General features: G+C 46.1%; 1 protein-coding gene across 8 annotated transcripts in view; it reads right to left on the minus strand.

The window, feature by feature from the left end:
• POLN (DNA polymerase nu) overlaps positions 1–16,531 on the minus strand; it is a 245,440-nt gene that overhangs the window by 228,705 nt on the left and 204 nt on the right. For 3 of the 8 annotated variants that reach the window (XM_056554952.1, XM_056554951.1, XM_056554949.1), the window contains exons 2-3: positions 13,510–13,616; positions 3,938–4,038 (exon numbers count right to left, since the gene is read on the minus strand). In XM_056554952.1, coding sequence (XP_056410927.1) covers positions 3,938–4,001 — 64 coding nt within the window. In that variant the 5' untranslated portion in view covers positions 4,002–4,038; positions 13,510–13,616. Of the gene's footprint in view, positions 1–3,937; positions 4,039–13,509; positions 13,617–16,366; positions 16,519–16,531 lie in introns of those variants that run through there. The other 5 variants (XM_056554946.1, XM_056554953.1, XM_056554947.1 and 2 more) reach the window with 4 other exon arrangements.

The following is a 16,531-nucleotide window of genomic DNA, read 5'->3' on the forward strand; positions in this document are numbered from 1 at the left end:
CAGTTCCTGAATATCAAAGTACATCAAAGAGCGCCCATATGATATGAAATAGGCTAATAAATACAATTATTTTCTTCCTTAGCAATGGCCCCTATTAGCTCCGTGTGTGTACACTGATGATAACCAAGGCTGGATCGGAGTCTGGTATGGTCATTATCTGTACCCGGATCATAGTGGAGACAGGGTAGACCTTAAGCAAGCAGGGGAGTTTGACCTGTGTGGATTTGTGGCAGTCAGGGATATATTGAGCCTCTCTGCAGTGAAGGATAGGAAGTGTGGGAATTATTATTGGCTACATAGTCCCTCACATGGAGGAAACCTATCTTTAAAGTGTGGATTCTGTGGGAGCTACAACAGTACCTTGGTTATCATCAGTGTACACACACGGAGCTAATAGGGGCCATTGCTGAGGAAGAAAATAATTGTATTTATTAGCCTATTTCATATCATATGGGCGCTCTTTGATGTACTTTGATATTCAGGAAGTGGAACTAAACCTGGAGGTCATATCAAGGACCTTGGGTCTATTGGTTATCAAAGACACTATTGGAGACTATCTATGAAGAGGAATCCTACAGAAACTATATTGTACATTAATTAACCCTGCTTGCTGTGTGTTCTATGTGTTCATCCTGCCTGTAACACATTGAATAGAATAAGTTATATTTCTCCACTGTGCGTCCGGGGCTTAAGTATAACCCCTGATGAACCGTGGACATATCTAACCCACGGGGAAACACGTCGGGTTTGACAAGGGTGTTAAATAGGGGATCGACCCTGGAGGGAATCTACCCTGTTTTGAGTCTTTATGTATTGTAGACCGATGACTCTGTATCCATTTTATAGTAACTATAGGTTTTAACTGGATTTAATAAGAGTTGTTAAATTTTAGCTATTTTGGTTGGTCTTGAGTTAGTAATTAGCTAAATTGGATTTATGTTCCATATATCAGTGATTTTCTGTATATATGATTGCCTGTATATATGATTGCCTGTATATATGACTGCCTGTATATATAATTGCCTGAATTCTACAGACAAACTTGGGTTATTTCTCTGCTCTGTAATAAAACTCTCTTCCACATACAAGACGAATGATAACAGCATATTATATATTTTATTTCATCTGCAACTCTATAATTATTATAAGGAATTTAATACTCTACTTTGATACAAAAATATGTGCTCTGACATTATATTTAAATAAAGCTTGGTGTATTAGCAAAAACTCATGTAATTTGTCTGTCGACATAGTAGTATGAGGGCTTTGGCTATATAATGTATTAAAAATATATGTTTTTTGTGGGGAGGGTGGGGAGGCAGAAAAAAACAGCAATTTAGCAAAAAATTAAAATAATTTTTTTTTAAATATATATATATATATATATATATATATATATATATTTGTTTTTGGTTTTTTTTCTTTCAAAAACTGCTCCACATCTGTCTTCAGGTTGGGTGCAGTTCTGCTGCTCAGTCCCATTGTAGTGAATGGAGCCAAGTAGTAATACCACACACAACCTGGGGACAGACGTGGAGCCGTTTTTTGAAAGAAATTAGCTCGGTTTTTCTATTCCTGAATAACCCTTTTAATTCACAGTGCAGTAGTAGTGACATGTAAACTTTTTACTGTTTGTCCATACAATTACAGTGAAATGACATTTCTATATTTTTTTTATGTTTTACTACTTCTGCACAATGTAAAAACACTTCTTTAGCCTCTTAATGGCCATCAATAAGCCTTTTTATGGGTTTTGGCGGTCACTCAAGAATCACTCATTGTTTAAATTCTAAGTCCATTAAAGTTAATGGGTAACAAAATCAGCTGCACACAATATGCAGCAGATCCTGTACCTGTGAACCTACCCTCTGTTACGCCGAGCGCTCCGGGTCCCTGCTCCTCCCCGGAGCACTCGCGGCATTCTCCTCTCTGCAGCGCCCCGGTCAGACCCGCTGACCGGGAGCGCTGCACTGACACTCACGACGGGGATGCGATTCGCATAGCGGGACGCGCCCGCTCGCGAATCGCATCCCAAGCCACTTACCTGTCCCGGCTGTCACGTTCTGGCGCGCACGGCTCCGCTCTCTAGGGCGTGCGCGCGCCAGCTCTCTAAGATTTACAATGATTGGTGCCTGGCCCAATCAGTCTAATTAGCCTCCACCTGCTCCCTGCTCAAATAACCTCACTTCCCCTTCACTGCTTTGCCGGATCTTGTTGCCTTGTGCCAGAGAAAGCGTTTAGTGTATGTCCCAAGCCTGTGTTCCAGACCTTCTGCTGTTGCCCCTGACTACGACCCTTGCTGCCTTCCCTGACCTTCTGCTACGTCCGACCTTGCTCTTGCCTTGTCCTTTTGTACCGTGCCTGTCTCAGCAGTCAGAGAGGTTGAGCCGTTACCGGTGGATACGACCTGGTTGCTACTGCTGCAGCAAGACCATCCCGCTTTGCGGCGGGCTCTGGTGAATACCAGTAGCAACTTAGAACCGGTCCACCGGTACGGTCCACGCCAATCCACAGAAGATCCACCTCCAGCCTGCCGAATCATAACAGTAGATCCGGCCATGGATCCCGCTGAGGTGCTGCTGTCAAGTTTCGCTGACCTACCCACGGTGGTCGCCCAGCAATCCCAACAAATCGCCCAACAAGGACAGCAGCTGTCGCAGTTGACTGCCATGCTACAGCAACTTCTGCCACTGCTACAGCAGCAACCATCTCCTCCGCCAGCTCCTGCACCTCCTCCGCAGCGAGTGGCCGCTCCTAGCCTCCGCTTGTCTCTGCCGGACAAATTTGATGGGGACTCTAATCTCTGCCGTGGTTTCCTGTCTCAATGTTCCCTACATTTGGAGATGTTGTCGGACCAATTTCCTACAGAACGGTCTAAGGTGGCTTTCGTAGTTAGTCTTCTGTCTGGAAAGGCCTTGTCTTGGGCCACACCGCTCTGGGACCGCAATGATCCTGCCACAGGCACAGTCCAGTCCTTCTTCGCTGAAGTACGTAGTGTCTTCGAGGAGCCAGCCCGGGCCTCCTCTGCCGAGACTGCTCTGCTGAACCTAGTCCAAGGAACTTCTTCCGTAGGTGAATACGCCATCCAGTTTCGTACCCTTGCCTCAGAGCTAGCCTGGAACAATGAGGCCCTCTGCGCGACCTTCAAGAAAGGCTTATCCAGCAACATCAAAGATGTACTGGCCGCACAAGAAATTCCAGCTAACCTGTCTGAACTTATCCTTTTGGTCACCCGCATCGACAAGCGTTTTTCTGAAAGACACCAAGAGCTCCGCCAGGAAAAGAACCTTGATCTCTGGGCACCTCTCTCCCAGTATCCTTTGCAATCTACCCCTGTGCCTCCTGCCGAGGAGGCTATGCAAGTGGATCGGTCTCACCTGACCCATGAAGAGAGGACTCGCCGCAGAGATAAAAATTTATGTTTGTACCGCGCCTGTCTCAGCAGTCAGAGAGGTTGAGATGTTACCGGTGGATACGACCTGGTTGCTACCGCCGCAGCAAGACCATCCCGCTTTGCGGCGGGCTCTGGTGAATACCAGTAGCAACTTAGAACCGGTCCACCGGTACGGTCCACGCCAATCCCTCTCTGACAGAGAGGATCCACCTCCAGCCTGCCGAATCATAACACCCTCAATGTACATTTTATAGTAAAATTGATTCTGCAGAAGAAAAAAAACATTGTGATATAATTAACTCAACATTTTTGTATTTTGGAGTTATCAGAGTTATCTCTGATCCCAGCCGTTGCCCACAGTGCCTGGGCCCTCACTATTCCTAGCACTAGGAGTATGGGTCTGTAATGCACCATATTTAGCTGACAGATCTACTTTTATTATCTATAAAGTAAAGGTGGAAGATCTCCCTTTACATGTGATGTGATGTCTTATCTTACAAAAGAACTGATACTTCATTAGAGTTTATGGCATTTCTGACTTACTGTGACTAGCCTGGGTCTCCTCTACTTCCCTCATTCGTTCTTTCTTGTAATTCCAGTTATCCATATCATTTGCTATAATACTGAAGTGCTGAAAACGCTCACTTAAAAAATAAAAAAAAATATACATATATTATGATCTTGTGATATAGTGTATTGTTTGCATGATGTAAAATACATTGTAATGAGGGAGTTGTGTTGGAATGCAGATACAGTATAATTGACCTAAATGTGCATTCCCTGGTCTGTTTATATCAACATGGAAGGCGTATCATAGTTATTTGTACTGGTAGAGTGCACATATTTGCCCACATGTGTTTGAAAGATTAAAGGGGTTATCCAGGAAAAAAAAGGAGATTTTTTAGACTTACAGTAAAATCTCTCTCTCGAAGGATCCATTGGGGGACACGGACCTTGGTTATATGCTGCTGTCTCTATGAGGCTTGACACTATGGTAACCAAAAAGTCGGCTCCTCCCAGCAAGATATACCTGCCTCCAGGCCACTGAGCAATTCAGTTTTAGTCCCAGAGCAATAGGAGGAGACCGACAGCTCAAAGGAAAAAAAACATGAACTGTCCGAGAACCAGAAGAAAAATCAATTGAACACTCCCTCGGACAGATAACCGAAAAGGAACCCCAGAAAAGGGCGGTAGCTGTGTGCCCCAATGGATCCTTCGAGAAAGAGATTTTACGGTAAGTCTAAAAAATTTCCTTTTCTCTATCGGCTCCATTGGGGGACACAGACTCTGGGATGCACCAAAGCCGTCCCTTGGGTGGGCAGAGAAAAAAAAGGTCAGGCAGTTGGCTGTACCACCGCAGCCTGCAACACTTTACGGCCCAGACTAGCCTCAGACGAAGCGAAAGTATGAACCTGGTATAATCTCGAAAAAGTGTGCAAAGACGACCAGGTGGCCGCTTTACAGATCTGCGAGGCCGAGGCCTTGTTTCGGAGAGCCCAGGATGCTCCCACAGAGTGGGTGGAATGAGCCAAAACCCTGAAGGGTGGGATCTTCCCCTTGCAGCGGTAAGCTTCTGAAATAGCACATCGGATCCACCGAGAAATGGTGGCCTTAGAGGAAGGCTGTCCCTTCCGACGACCTTCCGTAAGGACGGAAAAAGAATCGCACTGACGAAAGGAAGAGGGTACGGAAAGATAAGTCCGAACAGCTCGAACCACATCCAATTTGTGGAGCAGGCGCTCCCTGGGATGAGAAGGAGCGGGACAAAAGGACGGAAGAACGATGTCCTCATTGAGATGAAAAGCCAAAACGACTTTAGGCAAGAAAGACGGATCTGGTCGGAAAACAACCTTGTCCTGATGAACTATCAGGAAAGGAGAACGGCAGGAGAGAGCTGCCAGTTCAGATACTATCCTAATGGATATAGTAATAGCTATAAGAAAATCCACCTTCCAGGATAGGAGGCGAAGGGGAACCTCCCTAAGAGGCTCAAAAGGTGCGTCCTGGAGCGCGCGTAGAACTAGGTTCAAGTCCCAAGGGGGAGAAGGGGACCGATAAGGAGGGACAGCGTGTGCCACGCCCTGAAGGAAGGTCCGGACATGTGAGTTGGAAGCCAGAGGACGCTGAAAGAGAATGGAAAGGGCCGAAACCTGACCCTTAAGGGAGCTGAGAGCCAGCCCTTGTTCCAACCCCCGACTGCAAAAAGGAGAGGAGACAGGGAACGGAAAAGGTAACTGGAGAAATGGTCTGAGCTTCGCACAAACGAAAGTAAGCCCGCCAGGTACGGTGATGCATTTTCGCAGAGGAGGGCTTGCGAATTACCTGGGAAGAGAAGCCGCGGGCCCTTAGAACCGCGGTCTCAACCGCCACGCCGTCAAATGTAGCGACTGTAAATTGGGGTGGCAAAGGGGACCCTGCGACAGTAGGTCTGGATGAAGTGGAAGGCGGAGCAGAACGTCGTCCAGAAGCCAGACCACGTCGGCGTACCATGCCCTTTGAGGCCAGTCTGGAGCCACAAGGAATGGCGGGGACTCGTTCCGCCTTGAGCTTCCTCAGAACCTTGGGAAGGAGGGGGAGAGGAGGGAACAGGTAGGGCAGAACAAAGCCCGACCACAGAATTACTACGACAACCACGTCGGAATTTTTATGGTTGTGTCGGGACGCGAAAAGATCCACGTCTGGGGTCCCCCAGAGGTCGCAGATCTGTGCGAACACCTCCGGAAGAAGGGACCACTCTCCGGGGTCGGCTGAGAACCGACTGAGGAAATCCGCTTCCCAGTTGAGCACTCCCGGAATGTGAATCGCCGAAATGGCTGGAACTACTTGTTCTGCCCAGAGGAGGATCTTTGTCACCTCGGACATGGCTGCTGAGCTGCGAGTGCCGCCCTGCCGATTGACGTACGCCACAGCCGTGGCGTTGTCCGACTGGGCATGGACAGGGTGGCCCTGAAGTAGGGACTCCCAATGCTTCAGACAAAGATAAATTGCCCTCAGTTCCAGGAAGTTTATGGAAAGAAGGGCTTCTTGGGGAGGCCAAAGGCCTTGAACCGTCTGATCTCTGAAAACATCCCCCCCCCCAGCCCAACAGACTGGCATCTGTCGTGACCCCCTGCCAGTGGAGGGGAAGGAACGAATGCCCCTGAAGAAGAAGGGGGGAGCGGAGGCACCAGCGCAGAGACCGACGGGTCCGGAGAGGGAGAGCAATCTTGCGATCGAGAGAGAGAGGAGACCTGTCCCATCGTGCAAGAATCGCCAGCTGAAGGGGACGGTAGTGAAACTGGGCAAAGGGTACGGCCTCCATGGCTGCCACCATCCGACCCAGGACTTCCATGCAAGTACGGATGGTGACCGGGGATGGTGTCCGGAGGAAGCGGACTCCCGACAAGAGGGCCAGACGTTTGTCCGGCGGGAGGCGATTCCAAGCCGAGGCCGAGTCGAACTGAAGCCCCAAGAAGATCAGAGACTGGGTGGGGGAGAGAACTGACTTGTCTCGGTTGACCATCCACCCGAAGCGAGATAAGGTCTGAAGAGTGATGTTCACATTCTCCAGAGCCTGGGCTCTGGTGGAGGCCTTGATGAGGAGGTCGTCCAAGTAGGGTCTCAACTAAACCCCTCTTGACCGTAACAGAGCTACCACAGGCGCCAGAATCTTGGTAAAGACTCGTGGCGCTGTGGCCAGACCGAAGGGGAGAGCCACAAATTGATAATGACATTCCGGAACCGCAAAGCGGAGGTACCACTGGTGTCCGGGAAAAATTGGAACGTGGAGGTAGGCATCCTTGATGTCCACCGAGGAAAGAAACTCCCCATGATCCATAGATGCAACCACCGAACGGAGAGATTCCATTCGGAAATGGCGGATAAGAAAATGTTGGTTGAGACGTTTGAGATCCAGAATTGGCCGCATAGAACCGTTTTTCTTGGGAGCCACGAAAAGATTGGAATAGAAACCCCGAAAGCATTCCCTTGAAGGAACTGGGACAATGACACCCTGGACGAGAAGGGACTGAAGAGCCTCCCGAAATTCCCTCGCAAGCGAGGGAGATCGAGGAGCACGTGACTGAGAAAAACGATCCCTCGGAAGGGAGGCAAATTCTATCTGGTATCCGTTGGATACCACGTCCCTGTCCCAGGAGTCCTGAATGTGCGTGGTCCAAACGTCTCGAAAGAGCAAGAGGCGACCTCACACCCGAGAAAAAGCTGCGAGTGGGGGCGTCCCTTCATGCAGAAGTGGGTTTGCGGTTGCCTGATTTGGCCGCAAAACGGTCGGAACGGTTGGTGTCCGACTTCCAAGAGGGACGCGCCTTGAAAAGGGGGGCCTTCTTGTCACGTGGAGGTGCCTGGCCGAACCCTTTAGAGGGGCCAGACGTCCGAAAGGAAGAAGACTTTCTGCGGAAAGAAGTGCTAGACTTGTTTTGAGGTAATAAAGAGCTCTTGCCACCTGTCGCCTCAGAGATAATCTCATCCAGGCACTTGCCGAAAAGTCGGGAACCGGTAAAAGGAATCTGAGTGAGAGACTTCTTAGATGCAGCATCCGCGTTCCAAGTTTTAAGCCAAATGGAATGATGGAGGGCCACTAGATTACCGGTGGCAAAGGCAGCGCAGTGAGCTGAGTGCAAAGTAGCAGAACACAGAAAGTCTCCAGCTTTGGAACATTGGAGGGCCAGAGTGGACAGTTCTTCCGGGGGAGACCCCGAAAGAATGCCCTGACGGAATTGGGAATGCGAAACCGAAAGGGCCTTAGACACCCAGGTGGAGGCGAAGGCAGGAAGCAGGGAGGAACCCGCTGCTTCAAAGGCATACTTCGCTAAAGACTCAACCTTTTTGTCTGCCGGATCCTTGAAGGCAGCTGCATTCGCCAGCAGCAAAGTAGTAGCTTTAGAGAGGCAGGAAACCAGAGGATCCACCGACGGAGAGGAAGTCACTTTGGAGACAAGGTCCTTGGCGAAAGGATATCGCGCTTGAACCTTCTTCAGTCCCTAAAACTTCTTTTCAGGGTGCTTCCAGGCAGATTCTAGAATGGCATCAAAATCAGCGTGAGAGCTGAACACTTTGGGTGCCAGTCGGACACGATGAAAGGATACTTCTGGAGCTGCGTCCGAAGTTCCTGGGTCCTCTAGGTTAAAGGTGTCTCTTATGGCCATAACCAATGAGTTCACCGTGTCCACTGAGTCCGAACGGTCCTCTGAATTGGATGCCAAATTGGAAACCTCGTCCGCCAGTTCTCCAGGAGAGTGTGAACGAGTGGAGGCGGCCCTGGAAGAGGGAGACTCCGACCTGGTACGTGGCTCAGGAGAGCCAGAGCGGTGACCACGGGAACGTCCTCTGGAAGAGTGACGCGTGTGGCCTGAAGAAGCGGTCGGGCAAGACCTGCGAGAGGAACGCCTGTGTCTACCCGAAGACTCCGGGGATGAGTCAGAGGAGACACCCCTATTATGCTTATGCGAAGCATAGGGAGAAGGGGAACGAGACCTTCTAGAGGGCCGGTGAAGGGTAGACCTCTCCAAGGCAGTCACCACAGAACGGGAGACCTGTGCCAAGTCGGATATAAACTGGGAGAGGGAGGAAACCCAGGCTGGAGGGGTGGTCAAACCCACCGGGTCTGAAGGAGCACCTGGGTTAGAAATAGCAGGGGGGTCTGGGGGAGCAGTGGAGCAGGCAGAACAAGTGGGTTCAGCAGAACCTGGCATTTTTGCAGAGCAAATTTTACAAGCGTAATGGGTAACTAACATTCCCGATATCTGCTTAGAGGGAGGAACAGTTCTGGGCACGGACATAGCAACAAAATGAACAGTCTCACCCAAGTCTGTGTCCCAAGGCAGCTGCTGTGAGGAAAACTCTGCACCGTGGCTGTGAGGAGAGAGAAAAGACGCCGGCCAATAGGAGGAAGAGGCCGGGTCAGAGGCAAGGGCGCTGTGATTGGCGGCTATTTCGCGCTGCTGAAGCGCTTATGCGGCCTGGTGGGTGGAGCCAACGTACGCCGGGCCGCTGAAGAAACACAGCGGGACTTAGTAATGGCGCCCGCTCCGAACCCCGAGCGCACACGCTGCCTGTAGCGAGCACCTATGCGAGGAACGGAACGGAGCGAGCGAAGTGCCATCGGCAGCCGCGGCTGCCGAAAGTGAAAGTGAAAAGGCGCACACGCCCGCAGGGAGAAACCTGCGGCGTGTAAAAGTAACACACATTGCCCAAATAAAGTGTCCGTACTGTGAAACACTGCCCCATAGCTCCACTGCAGCAAGCCAAGCTCATAGCGAGGCGAACAGGGAGGTAGGGGGACCCGGACCCATGAGGTACAACCCCAAGCGCTGACCGTTGGCGAGAGGGGGTTAACAGTACATCCAAGATGCCTGCCACCTCTCGCAATGGGGAAACAGTGAACCGCAGTTCCTGAGTCCCCACCTGAAAACAGAAAGAAAAAGGAATAAAGCACTAACACATTCCCTAAACCTAAAAAATAAAAAATATGAGACCTGGTCTGGAGAACACCAGACCAATGTCCACCTCCTTAAGACACTAAGCAAAAACTGAATTGCTCAGTGGCCTGGAGGCGGGTATATCCTGCTGGGAGGAGACGACTTTTTGGTTACGAAAGTGTCAAGCCTCCTAGAGACAGCAGCATATACCAAGAGTCTGTGTCCCCCAATGGAGCCAATAGAGATTTTTTTTAATATATATATCAACTGGCTCCAGAAAGTTAAACAGATTTGTAAATTACTTCTATTAAAAAATCTTATTTCTTTCAGTACTTATGAGCTGCTGAAGTTGAGTTGTTCTTTTCTGTCTAAGTGCTCTCTGATGACACGTGTCTGGGGAACTGTCCAGAGTAAAAGCAAATCCCCATAGCAGTTCTCTTCTACTCTGTGCAGTTCCAGAGACAAGCAGAGATGTCAGCAGAGAGAACTATTGCCAGACAGAAAAGAACAACTCAATTTCAGCAGCTGATAATTATTGGAAGGATTAAGATTTTTTATTAGAAGTAATTTACAAATCTACACATAGAAGATAGGTCTCAGCACCTTTCCTTACGTTGCATAGAACTCAAATGGATGGACATCTGATCCACACAGTCCCTGGAAACCAGTAACTTCAACCTCTTCAGTGCTACCATGCCAAGCATATACAGCAAATGACATCAAATGAAAAGAAGATAGCGGAGCACTCACCAGGTCAGTAAAAGGCTTCTTTGTTGATCATGTTGATCAGTCAGGATACATGCAGGGGAGGATGGAATGGATGCGGGGGTACAGGGAACGGCGCCGGACCGTTTACGTGCTGGAGCGCTTTGTCAGGCCTGACGAAGCGATCCCGCGCGTAAACGGTCCATCGCCGTTCCCTGTACCCTTACAAATCTGTTTATCTTTCTGGAGCCAGTTGATATATAAAAAAAGTTTTTCCTGGAATACCCCTTTAACTACTGTCTCCATTTTGGATTAAGATTTGTTTACTTACAAATCATATTTTTCTTGGAATGTGTCAGATAAACACGGCTCATCTGCAAAAGAAAAAGCTAAAAAGCTATTTCAGTTATCATTATTATCTATGTCTATCTATTATCTTTCTATCTATCTATTTATATATATTTTTTTGGCTGAAAATCTCCAGAAAATATTGTACTTAAACAAAGACATTCGTTATAATTTTCAGTAGACTTCAAAGAGACTTACGTAAGTTTTTCTATATGTTTCTTATTGATATATGAAAACATTTTGAAAAACAGTACATTCAGCTCAGTGCCAAAGAAAATTGAAGATGGACTCTGATTGGTTGTCATGAACAAGTGCTCCACATATGCTTTGCAACCACTTTGATAAATACATCACCTTCTGTATTTTTCAAAACCAAAATGCATACTAAAGGCAATAGAGAGATAGCAAAAGCAAAACAGGAGACACAGCCAGATAGTTTTTGTGTAAGGAATTTCAAATTATACATTGGAGATTTTTTTTTTTTTAAACAAAGAGGCGGTCTGATTGTTTGCTATGAATAACTCCTATAATTTCTAATAGTCTTAATAAATCCTGGTGTGTTCTGATGCCTTATAGCAGTGGTCTTTAACCTGCGGACCTCCAAATGTTGCAAAACTACAACTACAAATATCCAGGAATAGAACAACAGAGCTAATTTCTTTCCAAAAACAGCTCCACATCTGTCTCCAGGTTGTATGCTCCATTCACTTCAATGGAACTGAGCTGCAGAACCCCACCTAACCTGGAGACAGACTGGGAGCAGTTTTTGAAATTAATTATCTCTGTTTTTCTATTCCTAGATAACCCCTATAATGTTAGGGTCTGGTAAATATTAAGGTCCTATCTGGGGTCTGATTATTTAGGGGTCTCGTCTGGGATTTAATAATGTTGAGGTCAGGTCTGGGATATGGTAACTTAGGAGTCTGGTCTGGGGTAAGGTAAGTCGGTAACGTTGAGAGTGTTGAAGTACAGATATAGTAAGCAATGAAAGAGTCAGAGAAAGAGCAAAGAAAATATATAGATACACAGGATATTGCAAAACCCATATACAATTACATAAACATACTAAAAACACTACTACAGTTTCCAGTGCATTTAAAGGGGTACTCCACTGGAGTAAGACTGCAGTGAATTGATAGTCCAAAACACGATGATTTCTTCCTCTGACAGGTTAATGATGCGATATTCCAAGGCTTTGACATCAATGAGTTCGATGTCCTCTTTGGTATTACACTCCATGAAATATCCCCCGGTGTCCTCCCTCCCTGTGAGTAAAACAGTCTCCATTTGCTCAAACATTCCATCCACTCCAGTGTCCATATTTTGTGGCGTGGCTTCTGACATGTTGAGCGTGCTCAAGAACCATACAAGAAAGAAGACAAATGGCAAAGGAACACAAAAGTTGGTTCGGCACTGCAAGGGTCAGCAAGCCAGACACACGGGCTAGGAAAGAGCAGAGTCTGTATAGCCTGGAGTAACGGTGGTGCTCTGGTTCCAAACAAAGCAATTGAACTGTACAAGAATGAAGATCAGAGGAAAAAAACAGCTGACTCACCGACAGGTACTCTTCAGGACTTTCTTCTTTATTGAAATACTCACAATTACATGGTAGAACGTGGGGAGGGACGGGACGGGGGGTACACAAATCCGGCTACAGAGTCTGTTTCACACGTCAAGCGTGCTTCATCTGGCCTGCCGTGTAGAATCTCTTGCGGCTTCATATACAGGTGAGTCTTGATTAGGATGACATCAGAGACTCCACCTGTCCTGATGTCGTCAATAGGGGGCGTGCCAAACTAATGGACTAACCACTCGGCTCCCTGACTGAAAAACCGCATCAGGTAAAGAAAAGCAATTACATAATAGTAATTAGTAAAGAGATACTAGTTAAAACCAAGGGGATAAAAAAGGAAGGACATAGTGTGAATTAAAAGCAAGGTGCATAGTCAATCTTGCCATTGAGTCCAAGTGGACCTATCGCAGCGGTTTTTAAGATCCAGTGCGTTTCTCTATTTAACAGGAATTTATCCAGGTTGATGCCTGGTTTAGGTTTTACCCTTTCAATTCCTGCGAAACGCAATGTGTCTGGTTTACCTTCGTGGCATTGTACCACGTGTGCAATAAAGCGGGGGGCACCCTTTAAGGTGCGCAAAGAATAGAAATGTTCTTGTATTCGGGCATGTAACTTTCGGATCGTTTTGCCTATATAATAATACCCGCATGGACAGAAAATAACGTACATAGAATGCAGGTGATGCACGGAGATCGCGGGGGTCCCAGAGACGGGCCCCCTGCCTATCCCCTATCCTTGAGGATTTTGGCTTCTCCAGTGAAGTGAAGTAACAAGTCCAATTCGATCAACTATAATAAATTGGCACCTAAAACAGTCAGAAGTTTAATATTTTAAGGGGGCTCACATACAGCTTTTTTTGTGACAGTTTTTGTGTCAGAATTGGATTCAAAAGGAACAGTGCTGGATCCACCTCTGGCTTTGAGAAGACCACCCCCACAGATGACCTTTTTATTGCAATTTTAGATGGTCTGCTGAAAAAAGAGTTTACCCTGTATTTCCCTGACCTGGTTCGGGATCACAATTTCCTGCTGACTGTAAATCGGCTGCAGTGATTACATCGGATATAACATTACCTGAATGCTCGGGCTGCAGAGCTGACAATATTTTTCCGGCAATAACAGATATTGGTTCTTTGCTGCAATAAAATCCAAAGTCTTGTCTATAGTTTTCCATGTTTTACCTTAAAAACACAAGTGAACAATAACATCAAACATCCCTCAAATAAAGACTAAACAACCCCTGTCCATATGGTCTATTTTAATATGGATGTTGGAGGTCACATGTGCTGGGTTCCCCTTTATCATAACTCTTTACACCAAATTACATTGTTTTCAATAGAAAAAATGTATAAAGAGGAGTGAGGAAAATAACATAACCTAGGTTCGTATTTTCTAGTGGGCCTGGTCTATAATTTTTGTAGGTGGTCTGGGGTCTGTATTTAAAGGGGTACTCCACTGGGAAAAAAAAATGTTTAAATCACCTGGTGCCAGAAAGTTACACAGTTTTGTAAATTACTTATATTTAAAAATCTTAATCCTTCCAGTATTTATCAGCAGCTGTATGATCCACAGGAAGTTCTTTTCTTTTAGAATTTCCTTTCTGTCTGACCACAGTGCTCTCTGCTGACACCTCTGTCCATGTCAGGAACTGTCCAGAGCAGGATAGGTTTGCTATGGGTATTTGCTTCTACTCTGGACAGTTCCTAAAATGGACAGAAGTGTCAGTCAAGAGCACTGTGGTCCGACAGAAAGGAAATTCAAAAAGAAAAGAACTTCCTGTGGATCATACAGCTGCTGATAAGTACTTGAAGGATTAAGATTTTTAAATAGAAGTAATATACAAATCTGTTTAACTTTGTGGCATCAGTTGATATAAAAAAAAATATATTTTCCAGTGGAGTACCCCTTTTATAGGGGGTCTGATTTGTATTTGCATTTGCAGTGCGTTCTATTTTTATTGGCAGTATTGGGGTCTGAATTTTGCGGTTATCTGAAGTTTGCATTTTTAGGAGGTCTGCTCTGTATTTTTTAGGTGGTCTGGGGGGGATTTTATTTTTAGGGGTCTACACTGTATTTTATAGGAGGTCTAGGGGTCTACACTGTATTTATATAGGTGGTCGGGGGGGAGGGCTCTTTATTTTTTAAGGGGTCTGGTCTGTAGTTATATATAGGCGGTCTGTGGGGAATTGTTCATGGGAAGGACTGGTCTGAAGCCTGTATTTTCTTACAGAGGCTATAGTTATTTAGGAGGCCTTTTTGGGGGGGCTATGTGATCTCTATTTTTAGGGCTCATTTACATCTATACCACAGCAGTATGCCAAGAGATACATTTAAATGGTACCTAAATGTACAATGTGGTATACGCGTAGTCTTCCATTATGGCAATGTAGTCATAATGATGTCACTTTTGGCAACATTTTGTCCCCTGTGTTATTGTCCACAATAATTGTTTTGTAGTATAGATAAGTTCTGCACACACTACTTTTCTGTACCACAAAAAAATTATAATTGCATACACACGAATACGTTTCTTTTCCTCATAAAACTGTATTAGTGATGTATTGTGTGGTATAGGTCTATGTGTGTATACAGTTAAAATGTACTGTATATGTTTTTTGTTATGTGTATTTACTCAGGGTCTGTGATCTGCAATTATTTGGAGGGATTGTTGATGGGGGACTTTTATCGGGTCTGGAATCTGTAGTAATATAGGAGGTCTTATTTGTGGGGTTACGGATCTCTATTTTCTTAGGGGGTCTGTAGTTACTTAGGAGTTTTTTTGGGGGGGGTATGGGATCTCTGTTTTGTTGAGGGGATCTGTAGTTATTTATTTGGTCTTATTTAGGAAGTATGAGATCTCTGTTTTCTTAGGCGGTCTGTAGTTATTTAGGAGGTCTTATTTGGGGTGTACAGGATCTTTTTTTTTTTTCTCCAGGGAGTCTCTAGTCCTTTAGGAGGTCTAATTTGGGGGTATAGGATCTCTATTTTCTTATGGGTCTGTATTATTTGAGAGATATGGGATCTCCAGTTTCCTTAGGGGGTCTGTAGCTATCTAGGAGGTCTTATGGGGGGGGGGGGCTACAGAATTAATATTCTTGTTAGGGGTTCTGTTAGGAGAGCTTATTTTGTAAATATGGGGTCTGTATTTTTTAGGGGTCTGGTTATTAAAGAAGACTTATTGGGGGGGGTACAGGATCTATATTTTTTTGTTAGGGGGTCTGTAGTTATTTAGGAGAGCTTATTTGGGGATATGGGATCTGTATTTTTTTAAAGGGGTCTGTGGTTATCAAGGTTGACTTATTTTGGGGGTTTGGGATCTCTATTTTCTTAAGGGTGTGTAGTTATTTAGGAGGTCTTATTTGAGGGACACAATATCTATTTTCTTAGGGGTCTGTAGTTATTTAGGAGGTCTTATTTGAGGGTCACGATATCTCTATTTTCTTAAGGGTCTGTAGTTATTTAGGAGGTCTTATTTGAGGGTCACGATATCTCTATTTTCTTAAGGGTGTGTAGTTATTTAGGAGGTCTTATTTGAGGGACACAATATCTATTTTCTTAGGGGTCTGTAGTTATTTAGGAGGTCTTATTTGAGGGTCACGATATCTCTATTTTCTTAAGGGTCTGTAGTTATTTAGGAGGTCTTATTTGAGGGTCACGATATCTCTATTTTCTGAGGGGTCTGTAGTTATTTAGGACTTATTGGTGAGGGGGGGGGGGGGGGGGGGGGTTATGGGATCTCTATTTTATAGTGGTCTGCTCTGGATCAGTATAAGGCACTGCTCCCCTAGCTGTATCTCTCCACTTGTTGGCCCTTAATGTCCTGACAGGACTGGAGGGTCTGGGGCCCCTATAGTTATGTATGTCTCTGTATTCATATTGAGGGGATGATATATTGTGCTTGTGAGCCTGATACCCCATTTTAGGACCATACTAAGTAACTCTCCCACTGACGCTAATCTTCACATTAACTGACTCCACAATTCATCGAGTTTTCCCTCAGTACAAGGCTTCCTCCTTCATAACGCCACAGGATGCACAACAACCAAGCGCCGCGTCTCACCAGCGCCCCCTCCCGATTACTACTGTTCACTACATA

Source organism: Hyla sarda, chromosome 1, assembly GCF_029499605.1.
Source record: "Hyla sarda isolate aHylSar1 chromosome 1, aHylSar1.hap1, whole genome shotgun sequence".
NCBI lineage: Eukaryota > Metazoa > Chordata > Amphibia > Anura > Hylidae > Hyla > Hyla sarda.